Below are 18265 nucleotides of genomic sequence, written 5' to 3' on the forward strand. Positions count from 1 at the left end.
GACATTTTTCAGACAAACCAGACTTTGGAGTTTCTAAATCTCCCTCGTCTGGGTCATGATGTCAGAATGGAAGCAGCAGAGGGGCAGAGGATGTGTCCTGATAGAGCCTGACCACCGATATACCAGCGGGCCGATACATCAGCGGGCCGATATATCCGCAGGCAGATATTAGGCATTTCCCGATCTATAGGTGTCGGCATATATAATGGTCAATTTAAATATATATATTAAATATTTAATGACTGATGCCATGTCGTGTTTCTCGCAAGCGCAAGTGTGTCGTAACCAAAGCAGGGAAGGTGAATGGTATGCACAGCCGGACAAAGGCAGCATGCCATGGAAAGGACAGGTAGTCCGCACACTGAATACTGCAAGCGCACAAGGATTTCTGAAAATTAAGAAAGAAAGTGCTAGAACTGAAAATGCTTTTAAAATATAATCCAACATAACACAAATGTATGTCCTGCTGTTTTGATGGTTACATATATGGTGTTTAGGCTCCAGTGTTTACTTGTACTGTTATTTAGCCACATGAGATCTCCTTACAACAACAGGCCGAGCTACCACATTGTCTATGTTATGTATTAACATGGATGTTGACCTGGTGAAGTTTTGCTTTATTCAATGTGCAGACTTCCTCTTCTTCCTCATTGAATTATAGCTATATTCTTATGTTCTCCTTAATGATTGAACAGCTGACTACGACTGAATGCTCTGATGCAATCTTGCTGGAAGCTGAGCTAAGCTAAACCCGTTGTGGAGCTTCCGAGAAAGATACAGCAACATCTCTGTACACAGAGAGGAAAGTCATCTGGTCTTTGGGGTTTGATGGACTGTTGTTTTAGTCTGAAACAGCAGTGTGATAGTGGGAAAACATCTGCACATATCAATGACTTTTTTTATATGTGCTTTAGACACAACAGAATGTGTGGCAGACTGAACTGGAGATGCAAACAGTACAGACACATTAAGAGAGGGCTGACATGAACCAGTACAGTTTAATATAAAACTCTGCAGCACTGTACAGATTGCTAATAATAATACTAATGATCACATTGCATAACCCCTTTTACATGTCATGTAGCCCTTTGATTCACTGACAACATGACATATAACAACTTATGCTGCTTCAAAAGGTGTAATTCACCAACAGGTTTCCAAGCTGAAAGAACTACATGTCATCCCTCTCTCTAAAATGATTTAAACCAGCACAGGATGTCACACACACACACACACACACACACACACAGCACAGACTCTCTCGCACACACACACAGAGAGCAAAGACTTGCATACACACACACACACACTCACAATGAATACAGTAAAAACATTGTGGGGGAGTTAGGTTCATGTAGCACATTAATCAAATGACACTAAACTATAACCATGAGGACCAATGAGAAAGACTGTTGGTGACATCACAGACATACATGACTGGAAAGGAACAAATATTGTCTTCGTAAATCCCCTCTGTCAGCAGACTCTTGTCACGGCAGACATAATGAGCAGCTGGTTCCATGGATCTGGTACTGAGCCACAGTGTTTATGTTGTTTACACCTGTGCTTTTCCTGCTTTGACGAATCAAAATGCTGCATCCTGGTTGAACAGCAGAGCATGTAGTGAATGTCAAAGTCCTCTGTGGCTGGGACACAGGACATTCTCAGTCATTAACTATTGTGCATATCCAACAAAGCACCACTTTTTAAACTCCTACGCCTAGAAAAAACGCTGTGTGATGCTGTCTGTGGTTCTGGAGGAGCTTGATCAAATCTGAGAAAATAACCCTAATGACGTCATCAGGGTTTGGGGTTCGAGACTTCAAATTGATGGTGTTGAAATTAAACATTTGTTTCGAGTTCTAAAATCATTGCCCCTGACTGATGTAAACCTGTATTTTCTTATGGCTGACATACATTTGGAACATCTACATACATCTTTTAATGAAGTATCTTTTTGTACATGTCATAAAGACAGATAGAGGACCTTCGGTGTTTCCCCTGGGTTTGTGGAAGACTAGGTGCACGTGTTCGGCGGGGAGTTTAAGGATCATCCTTCACGAAAATTTTATGTTTTTCAATTAAAAAAATGTTTGCACATAATTTTTGACAATTATTTTTACCATGTCTGTGTTGGAAAAGCTGATAATACAAATAAACACGCAAAAAGGTTAAGGACAAATCTCAAGTCCACTGGGGACCGAGTACAATCATAGAAAGTCTATTAGTATGTCAAAGCATCTATCTTCCTATTGGATGTTCTACTTGGCTGTCAGGTGGGGTAGGCAGGGCTTACCTAGTGACAAAGACTGCGAGCTAAGAGGGAAGGATTGAGAGCAGCTGTGTTGTTTGTTTCAGCACCAGTGGCCAAGCTACAGTGCCAGTTTAAACTTAAAAAAAAGACCTTTTCCAATCATGTTTCTTGAAATGAAAACATGAAATGACAAAAACAACGTCAATGTGAAGTAAAGCTACTTGCATGCGAATCAGAGAGGAAAATAGTGCATGCCAAGCCTTTCGGGTTAAGCTAGAAACATGCAAGAAATTAAAAGAAACAGACATGTGTCAAAGCAAAATGGAACCCAACAGCGGCATGCAGCAAACAGCCAGAACAGCGATGTGAAGAGTGAAGATACCAACCTCCAACATTAAATTGCTATGTCTGATATAAATAGTTTCACCCTCAAGTTTCTTAGCTCTTTTCTGTGGAAAATCAGGAAAAAGGAAGAGCGGGTTGGAAATATTGCAGAATTCATTCAAACATTTGAATAATTGATTTGCAATGGACTCCAATAAGCAGCACCGGCCATGGCATGAAGCACAAAATAATAGAAAGAGGGCTTCAGTTCCCAGTGTGGCCAGCTCAGCGAAGGAAGGTGAGGAACACACACACACACGCACACACACACACACACACACACACACACACACACACACACTCGTTGATGGAGTGGAGTCACATGCTGTGCATGCACAGGCTGCTGCAGTGTGTGTCTTTTATCACTTCAGGAATTGTCACATTCCCTTTTCCCTTCTTTATTTTCTTATAATATCTTCTTTCTTTATTTCAGTTAGATGAGTCGAGGTTCTCCAAATCCATGATTCAATTCGACTTTCACTTTTCATTTTTGAGATGAGAGTTAAGAGCCATTAAATGCCAGAGTGGTTTATACAACGTTTGAGTTTCTCAGAGTTTTATTTAGAGGCGCACATGAATGCACCATTAGTTTAACAAAAGTCACATGACTTCAGAGCAGGAGGATCAGCAGAGAGCATGTGCGTATCACAGGAAAGGGAAGAGGATTTTCTGCAAGAAATGTGAAAAGTTTGCGCTGATGACGTTAGTCTTGATAATTTGTATTTTATTTAGATCTTACACTCTGAAAATCTTTTAAAAAATAGACCTTGATATATAGAGATATAGATATATATATATATAAAAAAACTGTGACACCCTTAATTTTAAAATGATGGGACAATTAATATTATCATCCAAATTCAACCTGCAAATGCTCAGCTTTGGTCTCTTATTCACACAGAGGGCCAGATGTACTAATGCTTTTGCGTCCACTTCAGGCGTATTTGTTTTGCAACATGTGCGTAAAAAGCATGGCGAGGTATGTACAAACAGGGCGCACCGGGGTAAAAGCGCAGACTGCCTGTCAAGGGAGCTTAAAATGGCAAATTGCACTTTTCTGTGTCATGCATATGCATTCACGGATGGGTGAAGGGGATAGTTGGAGTTTCACATAAAGCGATGGGAGGGGAAGCATAAAGTGCACCTAATTATGTATTCAGCGGTATGTATAAAAACCGCTTGTGACAGCGCGTCTCTATTCTGCGGAGAAAATTCTCTGCCTCTTAAAAGCCAGTGTAAACCAGCCGCAAGCGGGTTTCCTTGAATATGTGAAATGGCAGCAGTAATCCGAGCAAGGCGAAGACAGGCCGAGGAGACAAGCTGAAAGGATTTTTGCCACAAGGATCATATTTTTCAGTTCAATCCTTAAGCGTTACAGATTAAGCAGCCATGCAATATTACAGTTACTGGAAGAAATCAAAGATAACATTTAGTACGACAAAGTGTTCAAATTCCATTCAGCTAAAAGGAAAATCTTTTTTTTAAATTATATATTTGACTATATTGTCTATATATCATGGGTTTCATCACCTTCTGTAATAAAAACATCTAAAGTAAAACTCCTCTCAGACGTTGGACCTTGTGATGGTATGTCCTGGTCTAATCTGTGTCAGTTTAGGGGGACGTCTTTAGGCTACATGTGCATTTTCTGACTGTCCACATCTTCTGTCCATCTACTGTCCTTTTTTAGATATCTGAGGAACAATAGATCACAGTGTCTGACAGGGACGTTAGACAGTGTCTAATCTCTGCTCAGTGTCTTAAGGCTGAGACAGTGTCTTATGTCTGTTCAATGTCTCCAAACTGGTACAGCCTAATGTCTCCTCAGTGTCTCCAGGCTAAAACAGTGTTTCCAGGCTGGGACAGTGCCTAATGTCTGCTCTGGGTCTCCAGGCTGGGACAGTGTATCCAGGCTGAAACACTGTCTAATGTCTCCTGAGGGTCTCCAGGCTGGGACAGTGTCCAATGTCTACTCAGGGTCTCCAGGCTGGGACAGCTTCTCCAGGCTGTGACAGTCTATTGTCTTCTCAGTGTCTCAAGGTAGAAACAGTGTCTCCAATCTGGGATAGTGTGTAATGTCTGCTCAGTGTCTCCAGGCTGCGCCAGTGTCTGTTTGTTCAGTGTCTCCAGGCTGGGACAGTGTGTAATGTCTGTTCAGTGTCTCCAGGCTGAGCCAGTGTCTAATGTCTTCTCAGTGTCTCCAGGCTGGGACAGTGTGTAATGTCTGTTCAGTGTCTCCAGGCTGAAACAGTGTCAGTGTCTCAGTGTCTCATTTTCTGATGCCATAGACATGGCTTTCATTGCATCTGTGAAGCTTATCTCCCATGATGCACCAGAGCACTGCTGGAACTAAAACATGACGCCAACATTTGACTTCATTCCATAACCCTAATCTATGGCAACAAAATACCTTTTGTGAAATCTCTAACTTCAGGTATTTACACCACCATGGGCCACATACGCTTACATGGAACTCAAATAAACCTCTTACTCTGACTAAGTTTAGCATAAAATTAGGACTTTTGACTGGAAATATTGCGATTTTCTTGTACTGTCACGGCTTACTTCTCTTATCATTATGATGTTGATCACAGCAAAGACATATTTATTAACTCTGGGAGTTCTATGTGGAATATACTGCCAGCTCGTAACTATAACGCACCATGAAAACATGAAGTGTTGGCTTTAGTGTAATCATTTTCCAATTCGGATTAGATTCCTGCAGTACAAAGCTACAACCTGCCTCACAGACACAAAGCCACAAGAAAATCATTTTGGTCACAATAACCAGAAACATCTGCAGATACCTGGACACACCGATTCAAGGAGAAAAGAAATTGCTCTTTTCTTTGAACAGAGATCCAACACATGAGAATGTGGCCCTACCAAATGTATCCTACCAACACCATGTTGTGAACAATATAGCTGCATGTTTGCTTCAGGAGAAGGAGAAACCATGTTTTCAACAAGAAAACAGCTGCAGGGAATGGCAGTGACACAATAATAACTTGCACAATGGATTCATTTGTCTTTGCTTTGGCCAGGCTCTTGTACAGCTGATGGTCACACGTACAAGCCTTCACAGAAAGACACACAGCCAGAAAGCAATCAGGGGACTAAAGCACCGGGTGATTGTGCAATGAAAGAGCAAGTTAAGAGTCTCTTCATGTGGAAGTGATGAAGAGATGAGGATGATGCTAACCTTCCTCACCCGCACCATCTCCGCCTTTGTTCTGTCCTGAGGAGAGTGCTGCTCCACCATCACAGGAGAGACAGTTACTGTTTGTTAGGTTTCCACCCAGTCCACTCAGCAACAAAGCATTTGTTAACCCTCATGTTGTCCTCGGGTCAAATTGAACCATTTTCCTACATCAGTGTTCTTTTTAACTACCCAAAATAACTTGATTGATTCCACACAACGCTCTTTGGGAAGTACCAACCCTCTACTTTCATTAATTTTGGGGTGTCTTATTTAATTTTATATCATTTAAACGAAATTGAAGGGGTTTTGAAAAACTTTGAGTTATAGTTGAAATATTCCAGTCTGTGATTATCCATCAACATACTTTAATTTCAGTCTAAATAATTCCTAATTTCGGTTTTATCTAACTCAAACATTAGGTATAATTTCCTAAAAATTTGGTTTATTGACGTTAAATTCCAAATTATCTGTAATGCTAAGGTTAATAAGTTAAAAATAATAATGCAAAAAGTGACAACCTAGGAAAAAAGGAACAAAAACGTAAGAAAAAAGTTAAAAACATCGATATGTCAATAAAAGAGTTGATTTTCAATTTTGACGGGAAGACAACACAAGGGTTAAACAGTAAAAAAAAGCACGTCATAGACTTCACTTGACACTATGGACAACTGATGGAACATAGGACTTCATCATCTCAACTATACTGAAGGAAAAAAATAGTTCAGTTTTAGTCAAAAACAGATGTTCATGGAAAAACATTTCCAGTTGTAAAGCATACATTAAAAATGATGGACGGATAAGTGAACGTGAACAAATGAAGGCGGGTTCGTCAGAAAAAATTAGCTATTATATGTACTAAGACTGCTAATGATAAAGTCAGCATAATGGACATTTCCATATAATTTTAGCATTTGTCTTTTTAGATAAACCACAGTGTGAATTCAACAATGAATTTCAGTCCCTTCTTTTGACTGGTGTTAAATAGATACTTGTATTCCACCAGTTCTGTATCATAATGTTAGTAGTATGTGTAAATGGACAATGGTTAGCTTTCATCCATCTTACCAGGGCCCAAACCTCCCCGCTTACAGGACAGCACAACAACTCCAAGGGAGGCGTTGGTCTCCTGCCAGCTGTGGGCCAGGTGCTCGGAGCGGGGCTGAGCACATGACGGGCGGGACAGGGCTAAGTTGTGGTTCTGCCATGACACTCTCATTAAGTTATACTAGTGTTAATTCTAACAAAAAGGAAATATAACAAGTGTTTGACGTGGTAACAGAGTATTAACATAGCTCAGTATGGTATGATTTAGGACATCAAGTGTAAGGTGTACTGTAATACTAATTGTAATACTTCTCATTCTGCACTATGTTCATATGTTATACTCTCTAAAGTATGTTATTTGTTCTTATTTCATTTTATTTTGACGTCTCTATATCCCTGAACTTCTTCCTGTGTTTCTTTGCTGCCTATCTCATACTAATACTGATCAGAAAAGATTTATGACAATATAAGATGTTTACATTATTTTACATGAATAAGATCGTGCACTTTGAATCTTCTCACATTACATTTGCTGGATTTGATAAAAACAGACGTTTGTCTGGCCTACAATAACAGCACTGACTGCTCCAGTAAGATGTATTATATCACAATATACTTGATGTCAAGATATACAATCACATTAATGTTATCCATAGTATTGCCGACTCCTACAGAGCCGGGACAGATCATTTGAGCCACCGGAAGGCTTTTAGTGTGAAAAACCTGTGCACAAGGTATTTAAAGCGATCAAATAATGAGCAGCGTAGTGAGTGTGACAGGGCTCGGCTATGGATATGAACATTATGCTGACTGCAGCAGTGTACATGGGGAAACATGGGGTGGAGGGGGGAGAAAACAGGGAGATAGGGTCCTGCTTCTCTCTGCATTTCTTAAATAAAGGCCAGTGTATGATCATTTACAGTACGCATCATACATAGATTTTGCTTTCTTTGATGCATTTACCTTACTGAGTTAAACTCTTTTCTCCTTTGTTACCCCCAAAGACACAGTGCATGCTGTTTTGCCAAATGTTCTGGCTCACTATAAAGTAGCTTTAGTTTTTTCTAGTTCCAAGCGGTTCCAACATGTTTTCAGGCTGATCATGCATCAAGCAAACAAACCTGGCTCTTTTTCTCTCTCTTCCCGTTGGCGGTGGTGACAGAGGGCGAGTGTCTGCGCTCTCTTCGGGACACTGTCTGCTAGCACAGACAAAGCTCACAAATCAGGATCCATTCTTAACACAGCCAGGGCTAAAAGCTGTCCTTTTGGTTCACCCCGGCTACACTGACACTAAATCAAATTTCATTGCACGCTATAAGTACGTCATTTTACGTCTACGTCATTTTGACGTCACAATAGCTGCGGTTACTGTTAAACATGCTATAATGTAACAGTTGAGTCAGTGTAGTCTTGATGGTCTAATCGCAGCCTTCAGAGCATGAAACAATAGCTCCAACCGCGACGTTACAGGGATGTTAGCCAAGAGTCTTTCCAAATATTTTGTTTCATCCTGCAGTCCTGGATTATTGCAAGAAGATACAAGGGAAATCTTGATGAGGGCATGGGCTGCCTAACATCATCCCAAATCACATGTGACGCTGTTGATATTAAATACTTGACCTATGCAGGATGGGTGATAACTATTGTGTTACACACTGCCTCTGGTGGTCAGGAAGAAGTCGTTTTGTAGGCAAATTACATTTGCGTTAACACTAGCCTCACTTCACACATGCAAAACCACATGGCTGTCCTTCGTGCTGCACCTTCAAAGTCAAATTCAGTCACTCCCATGGGGCCGGGCACATTCCTTACATTTTACTGTAAACGTATGGCACCCATACAGTGAGCATCCATAGGACAATTGTATATTTGCATGGACTAATTTTACCAGTTGGATTCTATTTATTTATTAATACCCTCTTAAAACTTGATGGCACCTAAAGCCCATGTGCTGGCGTACAGGCGTGTGTCCCCTACCTTGATGTCTGGAGTGGCCTCTGGTCTGGGGCTGTGGCTCTTGGTGTGTTCTAGTGGCTGACCCTCTGCCTTCCCCGCGGCCTTCCTGTCTGCAGAGCGCTGGCCTTTGGCTGTGGAGCCGTCATGGTGGTCAGAGCGTGGCAGGGCGGGCTGCAGCGGCAAGGGACTACCCTCACCCGGAGACACCGCACACATAACAGGAGCGCTGACCGGACGAGTTGATTTATTGTCGGGAGTGGATGCCATCGCTGGAGTGGACAGAGAAAAATACACATGTTAACTCTGACCCATAAGTGTGTTAGGCTCATTTCCCAGCATGCCCTCCCTGAACTTCCTGCAGATTTCTGCATGCTCTCTGATGCTGTGATAAGATGTCATTAAGTTTCATTCACCTCCAAACATTAAGAACTAATCATTTCCACAAAGTTATTTTCAGACACTAATCTGCACTTCTTATTGCTGTTGGCCATGTGGCCCAGTGAGACCTATTCACTAAAACCATCCTTTACTTTGTTTTACATTATAATAATGCATGTAGTTTGGCTATCACCAGACCAAGCTCAATCTTTAAAGATTGAACATTAGTCTGGGGAGTCTGATCTGTATTTTCTACTGCACAAGAGGCATGATTCAAATGACTCTACGCAATTGGATAGTCCTTCAACCAATCAGACCAAAGATCGGCAACATAGCAACGTCAGTGGCATCAACGGTTTGCTGTGCTTCAACGGGTGCCTTGTAGAATGTAAACAAAAAGCTGCTTGGTCGCTTCTCTTTTGTCATTGTGTTAAACCCACCAGTAGCGCGCCACGTTGATAAGCCAGTTTGCGATTGGTACCCGAAAAATTGTCAATGAAGCAGAATGTTTTTTTGTTAGTTTTTTTTTAAATCGACCATTATAAACGCCTATACCGGTGGTTTGGGAAATGCCGATATATTGGTATATGGAGGCTATTCTCCAACATAGCCCGTATATGACTGCTTTATGGGAAATATGGCTCAAACCAAATAACTTCTTAACAGAAGCTTCCCCACCTGATTATGCAATTAGCCATGTGGCTTGAGCTGCTGAACAGGGTGGGGGTGCTGCTGTGACCTGCAAATCTATTTTTAGTTTAATGTCCGATTTTTTATATTAAATTGAACTCATTAGAACCATTGTCAAGCAACTATGAATTGCTTTTTCCAGGACAACAGGCTCCACCTTGTGGCTTTTTGTAGTGTCTGAAAAAGTAACAGTTCCAAAACCACTAAAATGTTCTGTCTCCCTGTGACAGGTGGATCTTGTCTAGTAGCTCCTCCAACTTTTAGACACACCAGCTATCAGGGCTGTTTCTAGCTTTTTGAGGGCCTAAAAGACAGCATCGTTGCCAACTGGGCCTTTGTTTGTGGTGTGACTCTGGTCTCCAATCTTTTCAGATATATTTAAATAGAAAGATGAATGATTGATTATATAATTTTCAAAACTACCGTGTTATTTCTGTTTCAAAAGACTGCAATAAATAACACATTAAAATCTAGAGGGTTCATGTTATCATTTCATAAATTAGCAGTGAAATGAATTAATGTGTAATAATTGTGATACCGTAAAAACGTGATTCTTTTTAAGAGTATAATCCTACCAAAAGAATCTATAATTGTTAAATCCAGGACTGAACTGGGCTTAGAAGAACACAAGATCCAGGGGGTAGCCATGATGTCATAGGACTACACCTGCACCAAAAGCAGGCGGAACAGTGTACCTCCATCCAGGCTGCGGGAGTTCCTCTTGCTGGACGAGCGCTGAAACAGAGGAGCCGGTCTGTCGATCAGAGAGCTGGCCTGTCTGCTCTGAGCCTGAGTCCGGCCGCTGTAGCGGAACTTGGAGCCCAACGCCAGGAACTTCCGGGGAGTGGTGACCATCTCAGTGGAAGTCAGCCTACGGACACAGATCACTGAGACTCATCTTCTGAGCTGACTCTGGATCAGACAGTGAGCACATTCAGTTCCTTTAACTCAAACACTGCACAGCCATAAGAACACACAAAACCTACCTGAAGAAGGTGTGATGCTCCACACACACCTTCCACAGCTTTTTGGCTGCCTTGTAATTGGGTAGTTTGAAGCCAATGGCACTCTCATATTGTTCTACCTGTTGAAACAAAAAACACAGACCTAAGCTGTATGGTTCCCTTCATGGTTAGGTTGAGACTACAGACTTTACAGGTAATATGAGAACATGCTGTACCTCGGACGGTCGGATTTTGATGAAGAAGCTGCTGCGTTTGTATGAGACCTTGAGGACTTTGGGCCAGGGGAAACGGTTGATCCTCAACTTGTCTTTGTAAACCATCAGACCACTGGAGCAAACCCCCAGCATGATGTCAACACCTTCCAGATCCTGGCAGAAAAATGTCCATTAACAATCAACAGGACAGGCATACTTCACAAAGCTAAAAACCTTTAAGGAAATGAACAACAAAGATAAATGAATTAATCCGTGCTTTAGACTGTTGAAGGATTCGATCCTGGCAGTGGACAGCGCTGTTTAAAGAACAAAAATGGCATCGCAGGTTGACATCAGAAAGCAACAGTTTTATCACGTTCCTCCCTGGATCAACTCACCCTGGCTACTGTCCCTTATAAACCTTTCTGTCTGTTTTGCATGAGTCATGGGATTGGCTCGACAGAGATCGGGGCTTAACGTATAGCTCCTGGCCCAATTCTGCCAAATAGTCGCGGTATATGTTCCAACTTTGATATGCTATCACTTTGTGCTCGATAGAGTCATTTAAAGTAGAATGGCAAACAAAAACAAAACCCAAAGCGGCGATACGTACGCCACTGCAGATGCATTACTGGAGAAACAGAAAAGCTACATCGACCAACGCTTTTCTCAGATTCCGACTCAGATTCAACAGGTGGGGATCGACAACGGTGAGAAGCTAACTGCTATTCATGCCCAGCAGGCATCTCTGACTGCAAGCCTCGGCTCTATGCGATCTGATGTAGACAATCTAAAAACTACCGTGAAAAGAAACTCAAGTACTCTTGACAGTCATGGCCACGCTTTTCAAGAGCTAGAGGTGAAGCTAGAAGATATAGAAAACAGAAACCGAAGATGCAACATCCGCATTGTTGGGCTGAAAGAGGTGCTAGAAAGTGCTAATGCTAGTCAATCGCTCTCGCTTTCCCTGTCTAAGTGGCTCACAAAACTGGCAGATGTTCAGATCGAGATTATGAGAGCCCACCAAATCTACAGTGATGGCCCAAAGACGAACACCACTACTAGTCGCACGTTGATTTTTAACGTCCTCTGCTACACAACCAGGCAGGCAATCCTACAGGCTGCGCAGAAATCTCCACCCATGGTCGGGCGCAGAAAGATTTGCTTTTCCCCAGACTATAGCAACTTCACATTCAAGCGGCGCCAAGCCTTCTATCAGACTCATGGTCTGATAGAAGGCTTGGCTCGTGCTGAATTCATGATTCAGCACGAGTCAAGGGTCTGGATTTCTTTCTGCTTTATTTGGCAAAACTGAAGATCAAAGATGTTTCCCAGTACAGAGCGGTCACCTGCGCTAAAGATGCTGAGGATTACATGGGGCGGACTGCACCCCGTCCTCTTGGGGCGGCCGGCGCCTCGGGATCTGTTGCGAAAGGCGTTGTGGATGAAGATCAGGATTGATACAACAGCCTGATGACCATGGACTCTGGTTTGTCTTAATCTCTTGATTTGTCCTAGTTTTATTGCTTTGTTATCTGATATGATTACAGAAACTGTGTTTTTGAATGACATATCTGTCCTGTACTTTAATATAGCCTACACTCAATAGGTTAATTAGGACACTACTAGGTTAGAGTTTCTTTTCCAATGTGCTTTCCATTTTGTTCTTTTTATTTCCTGATTTTTGTAGACAATAAACGTGTTTATTTTAAAGTCAATTTAGTGGAATCAAGGTAACAAGTAACTATGGGCTGCTGTTATTTTGTGGCAAATCTTGATCACAGACCTATTTTTTCCCTTTTGTGTCATTGTTTCGTCTGTTCTGTGTCTTACATGTTCTGTGAGTTGAGGGACCTAACTTTAGATGCACTAATTTGGGGATTTAACGAAGTGAAAGGCAGTAGCATGTAGGGCTGCACGACAATGTACATAGGCTATTTATAACTAGATAGCCTATGTACATCGAGAGAGAGGGAGTGCGATGGATGCTTTTCAGAGAGTGACGGCTGCCTCATTATGAATGGGTCCTGCACGGGTCCAATGGTGGGTACACACGTCTTGTGTAAGTAAGGTCTGTATTGTCACTGCGCTGCATTTTTATGAACTATAATATTCTCTCTCGCCAAACATCTCTCGCCTAGGTCCAGCAGGACCCAGGAACAGTGGAAAGACAAACCAAGACGGCTTTTGATTGAATGAAGTGTGTTTTACCATGCTAAAATAACTGATTATGTACATGGAGTCTGGTGGGTTTGATGATTGTGATTTAGGGGATGTTTTATGTCCATAAAAGCTGCTGTTCAACTTTATAAAAGCCATCCAAATAATGTTTATAGATTTTACAAAACAATTATTAACCATTATCAAATGATTTATAACTACATATCTACATTGATTTTATATTACACTAAACTAAAATAACATAAATTATAACATTACTAATAATTAGTAAACTTTATTAACCATAATTTCATTGTTTAACAGAACAACAACATTAAGCAAAGGTTTATAACTATCAATTTACCAGTTTAGGTTGTTATAGAGTGTATTTTTATTTACACAAATACATTTAACATTTGAACAGTTTATTCTCAGACTCAGTAAAAGTATTCCTAACATAGCAGTGGTGATCAGCACACAGCATGTGTTTAAAGTGTTTTCTATTGTTAGCTCTATTGGAGAAGAGAATTTGTACTTTGCTTAGTTTGCATGCTCCGCAGCTGTTTTATAGAGCAGCGTCAGCATCCTCCACCGGGGGGCAGTACAGCCCTCCACCACAGGCACTTAAATCCCTCGCTGACGTAAACACATTGACCTGATTTCCACTGTAAAAGCTCATAAGTCACATGTCTTCCTGTTTTGCAGGCCAGGTGTGTATGCTCCTCTGATGCATAAGTGCTAAAGTACTAACAGACATCTATGCACTTAGTTTGCATGGAGCATTGGAAGACTGAATCCTGACTCAGATTAAGGGTTATTTAGGGCTGGGGGATATGGAGAAATTCAATTATCATGATATTTTTGACCAAATACCTTAATATCGATACAGCAACAATTTTTTAGTGTTGACTATTGGTGCTTTCAAAACATATTTGCACAATGTGATTTGTGATGAATAATCATCAGTATTGTGGATATGAGGACTAAGTGGGTAAACAGTTACCACAGTCTGGTTAGTTCAGAAAATGACATCACTCTACTGTAATGCAGCTTTTATAACCAGGAAAACACAACACTTATGCCATATTACAATATCCAAAATCCAAGAGGATACCCAGTCTCATATCACATTATTGATATAATCTCAATTTATTGCCAAGTTTTAGTAATTGAAGCGCCCAAGAGTTTTTATGTTGATTGGGGGGTCCGAGTATGGTCGACGGTAGCGTACAGCTAATTCATGATTGTTAGCTTCCGGTTGCCGACTCTTGAAACAACAACACTAAAGTAAATATTAAAAACCCTGTACCGTAAGATATAACACCATTAAATTAACTGAAAACGAGCCTTTGAGAGCAGCTGAAAGCTCACCTTGGCCTGGTGCAGGTCTACTCCGTACATGGACAGTTTCTTGGCGTTCTCCAGGAACATCAGGTCTGCCTGGGCCGGACTCATGGACCTGCACAGCACCAATCACGTACAAGCTGGAGTTACTGAGACTGTCAGAAACATCTAATTCATCTGTATTTAAGCATCTATTGTTAATAATCACATTAGATTAGTTACTTCAGTGAATATAAGTGCATTTGTGTGAGCGCTGTCATTTTTCAAAATCACTTAGTGATTCCATTCAAGCCCCTTAAAAATGTCTTTTTACTACATTTATCTTACTGCCATATTTACTAGTTACATTCAAATTATTTTTATATAGTTATAAATTTGGATGTACTAGAGATTAAATTACGTTTTTAAAATGTTGCTGAAACTATAATCAACTATACTTGTAATTTTACTTCAGCTACCTAATTGCATTTTGCAGTCACTATTTATGTACTTTTCCTTGTGTACATTTTGAATCCAGGGTAAAGAGAGAGACCTGTAGGTACGATGCAGCTCCATCATTTTGTCCTCCAGCTCCTTGGTCTGACCCTGGGCCATCTTCATCTCCTTAGCGTAGTTGGTGCCGTGCACCTCAGGGTCGTACTCGCCCAGCTCTGACTGCAAGGCGTAGGAGCCCAACAGGGACAGGGTGACAAAGGAGCAGGGCAGGCGGCCCTGCAGGATGTCCTTCCGCAGCTGGAGACACAAGTAGTACCTGCAGACCACAAACATCTGTATGGAATTACGCATTCATAACAGATAGCTGTTTATCAAACTAATAACCAAAGGTCAGAAATGAGCCTTCATGCTCAATTCCTCTCACAGCAGCATATAACTCTGTAATGTTTAATTCATCAGGGTTGGCTGGGGTCTTATATTTAATCCCCCTGAACGAGACTGTCCAGGTCAGGTGTTGGAGCCAGAACAGTGTGGCTCTTTTTAGCCATCCATCCATCTTTATCCGCTTATCTGGTATAAGGGAGCAGCTCCAGCAGGGGACCCCAAACTTCCTTTTCCCGAGCCACAACCAGCTCCGACAGAGGGATCCCGAGGCGGCCCGGGCCAGGGTAGAGATATAATCCCTCCACCTAGTCCTAGGTCTTCCCAAAGGCCTCGTCCTAGTGCCTGGAACACCTCCCTAGGTATGTGCCCAGGAGGCATCCTTACCAGATGCCTGAATAAACTCAACTGTCTCCTTTTGACGTGAAGGAGCAGCCCACCGAACTGCCACCCCTTGCCACCCTGACTAAGCCTCGACATCCTGTCCATAAACACTACAAATAGGATTGATACCAAAGTGCGGCCCTGGCGGAGGACAACCCTTACCTAGAACAAGACCGATTTACTGCCGAGAACCAGGACACAGCTCTCTCTTTGGTCATAAAGAGATTAAAGGGCCCTGAGAAGGGACCCCCTCACCCAATACACCCGCAGCATCTCACACAGTGTCTCCCGGGGGACTCGGTTATACGCCTTTTGCCGCCGGATGTCCCTCATTTTGGCCAGATGGTGGTGGGGTTGTGTGCTTTACATTTTTTTCTTTGCCTTTTGTATTTAATTTGTTAGATTCTGTGTTGATCTGGTTTTGTTGATTTGTGTTTTCAACCAAATCTCTTGCAAAAAAGTACACACACTCTTAATATCACATAAATTTAATAAAATGCCATGTTTTTCTATCCTGTCCTACTCTCTCGTCCTGTCCACATTGGGCTTCTGATACAATAAAACTCTGTTTGTGGGTAGCACCTGAACCATGTAGTACCTGGTTATGTCTTCAGACAGCTGGGCTGGGTCTGGTGGGTAGAATTTCACATTGAAGGTGAAATTATAGTTGGCCCCTGAGGGAAAAAAGGAAGGTGTGATGAATACATGTTAACATATACAAGACATATGAAAATGAGAACAGAAAGTTCCACTCACCTCGTACCTGCTGGCGGATTTCCTTGGTTAGGTCCATCCATGTCTGATTGAGAATATGAGGGATTGATATCATCAAACACTGTTCAGTGTAACAAGTCCTTCAACACCACAGGTTGATCTCATCTCATCTAATCCCATCTAATCTCATCTAATCTAACCACTGATGACATAAAATACGTAGAAAGAGTCTTAATCAATTGCTCAGGTTGGGATGTTGTAATACTAGCCAATGACTCATTATTAATCCAGCTGACCTTCATGGTGGTTGTCTCCGTGACGATCAGGCCGTAGTAGTCTTTCTCCAGCAGGTTGAGGTGGTCACACACCTTCAGGAACAGCTCCTGGCCTTTGGCATGTTTCTGACATACAGAGAACAAGACACATTAAACACCAGGGGATGCTCAAAAGTGTGATGCACACTCTCTGGTCCCCCTTTCTGATTAGGGGAACCACCACCCTGGTCTTCTACTCCTTTGGCACTGTGCCAGACTTCCAAGCAATGGCGTGTCATCCAAGACAGCCCTTCCACACCCAGAGCTTTCAGCATTTCTGGACGGATCTCTGAGTTGTTTGACTACCTCAGTGACTTCCACCAGGAAAATTGCTGACAATCCGACATCATCCTCGGGCTCAGCTCAACCATAGCGGGCGTGTTAGTTGGATTCAGGAGTTCTTCAAAGTGCTCCTTCCACCGCCTAATTACCACCTCGGTTGAAGTCAATAGCACCCCACCCTTGTTTACAGCCTCCGATCCCCCCTCCTGAGGGGGCGAACGGTTTACCAGAAGCACCTTGGTTCCGACTAGGGTGGATGGGGGTTAATGAAGAAACTAAGTACAAACCTTTTGAACCCTCCGCCCGTCGCACGGACTCTACCGTTGAACTAGCAAAAGTGGATTTGGACACCTAAATGGACCTGCACCATGCGCTTAGATCATTAAATAGGACCCTAGGTGCTTTATAATGCGTATATGACCACATTCATGACATGTGAATGCTTTTAAACTTAAATGTCCTTATACTTTTGTTATATCAAAATAAAATCATTTAACCAGCTGTATTCAATTTTTCTTTAGTTTGTGCATAATGTGTCGAAAAGAATAAAAAGCCAAAGCGCTCTTACATCCAGCTCACACTGGTAGAGTGTGTCGTCCAGCAGCGTGACAGTGATCTGCATGCTCTTGGCTTGGCGTGGAGCTCTGGGAGCTTGTGCCTCGTCCTCGGCCATCTTCTCGCCCTCCTCCTCTCTCTCAACGCCACACTCCTTCTCCTCCTCGTGCTCCTTGACCTCCTTCTCCAGGGCAGCTTCGTCTCCTTTCTCCGTGGTGTTGTCTTTGTCCTTTCCACCCTCTTCCTCCTCTCCCTCCGCCCCAGCTTCTTTCTTCTCTACCTGCACAGCCTGACAGAGACACTGTGATTATGATGCGGCCTACACTAATGATTTGTCCTTGCAGCAGATTTTGTCTGATACTGGATTTTTAGATATATAAAAGAATAAGACTCTATGTTACCATTAAAGACATCAATCTCTTTACTGTCAGTTTATGCTGGCATACATTCAGTTAAAGACATTCTTTTGTTAAACAGGTGTGATCGACCTGTCCGCACTTTATTACATTTTTTCATGTATTACCTTATAATCGTAATTGTGCGCTGTGTTTTAACACGAATCATAATGTATGTATGTATGTATGTTTTATTTAAACACTTTAATTTTTTTATCTGTGAAAATAACTATA

At 42.0% G+C, this 18265-nt stretch overlaps 1 protein-coding gene across 17 annotated transcripts in view; it reads right to left on the minus strand.

Annotated features, from left to right (window-relative positions):
* epb41a (erythrocyte membrane protein band 4.1a) overlaps positions 1–18265 on the minus strand; it is a 69880-nt gene that overhangs the window by 21819 nt on the left and 29796 nt on the right. For 2 of the 17 annotated variants that reach the window (XM_034892405.1, XM_034892388.1), the window contains exons 3-16: positions 17650–17925; positions 16782–16886; positions 16528–16570; positions 16370–16445; positions 15104–15322; positions 14599–14686; positions 11089–11241; positions 10895–10992; positions 10604–10779; positions 8862–9109; positions 8006–8083; positions 5841–5888; positions 2641–2703; positions 2480–2527 (exon numbers count right to left, since the gene is read on the minus strand). In XM_034892405.1, the coding sequence (XP_034748296.1) occupies positions 2480–2527; positions 2641–2703; positions 5841–5888; positions 8006–8083; positions 8862–9109; positions 10604–10779; positions 10895–10992; positions 11089–11241; positions 14599–14686; positions 15104–15322; positions 16370–16445; positions 16528–16570; positions 16782–16886; positions 17650–17754 (1548 nt within the window). In that variant the 5' untranslated portion in view covers positions 17755–17925. The remainder of the gene's footprint in view (positions 1–2479; positions 2528–2640; positions 2704–5840; positions 5889–8005; positions 8084–8861; positions 9110–10603; positions 10780–10894; positions 10993–11088; positions 11242–14598; positions 14687–15103; positions 15323–16369; positions 16446–16527; positions 16571–16781; positions 16887–17649; positions 17926–18265) is intronic. The other 15 variants (XM_034892391.1, XM_034892392.1, XM_034892394.1 and 12 more) reach the window with 15 other exon arrangements.

Source organism: Etheostoma cragini, chromosome 14, assembly GCF_013103735.1.
Source record: "Etheostoma cragini isolate CJK2018 chromosome 14, CSU_Ecrag_1.0, whole genome shotgun sequence".
Taxonomy (NCBI): Eukaryota; Metazoa; Chordata; class Actinopteri; order Perciformes; family Percidae; genus Etheostoma; species Etheostoma cragini.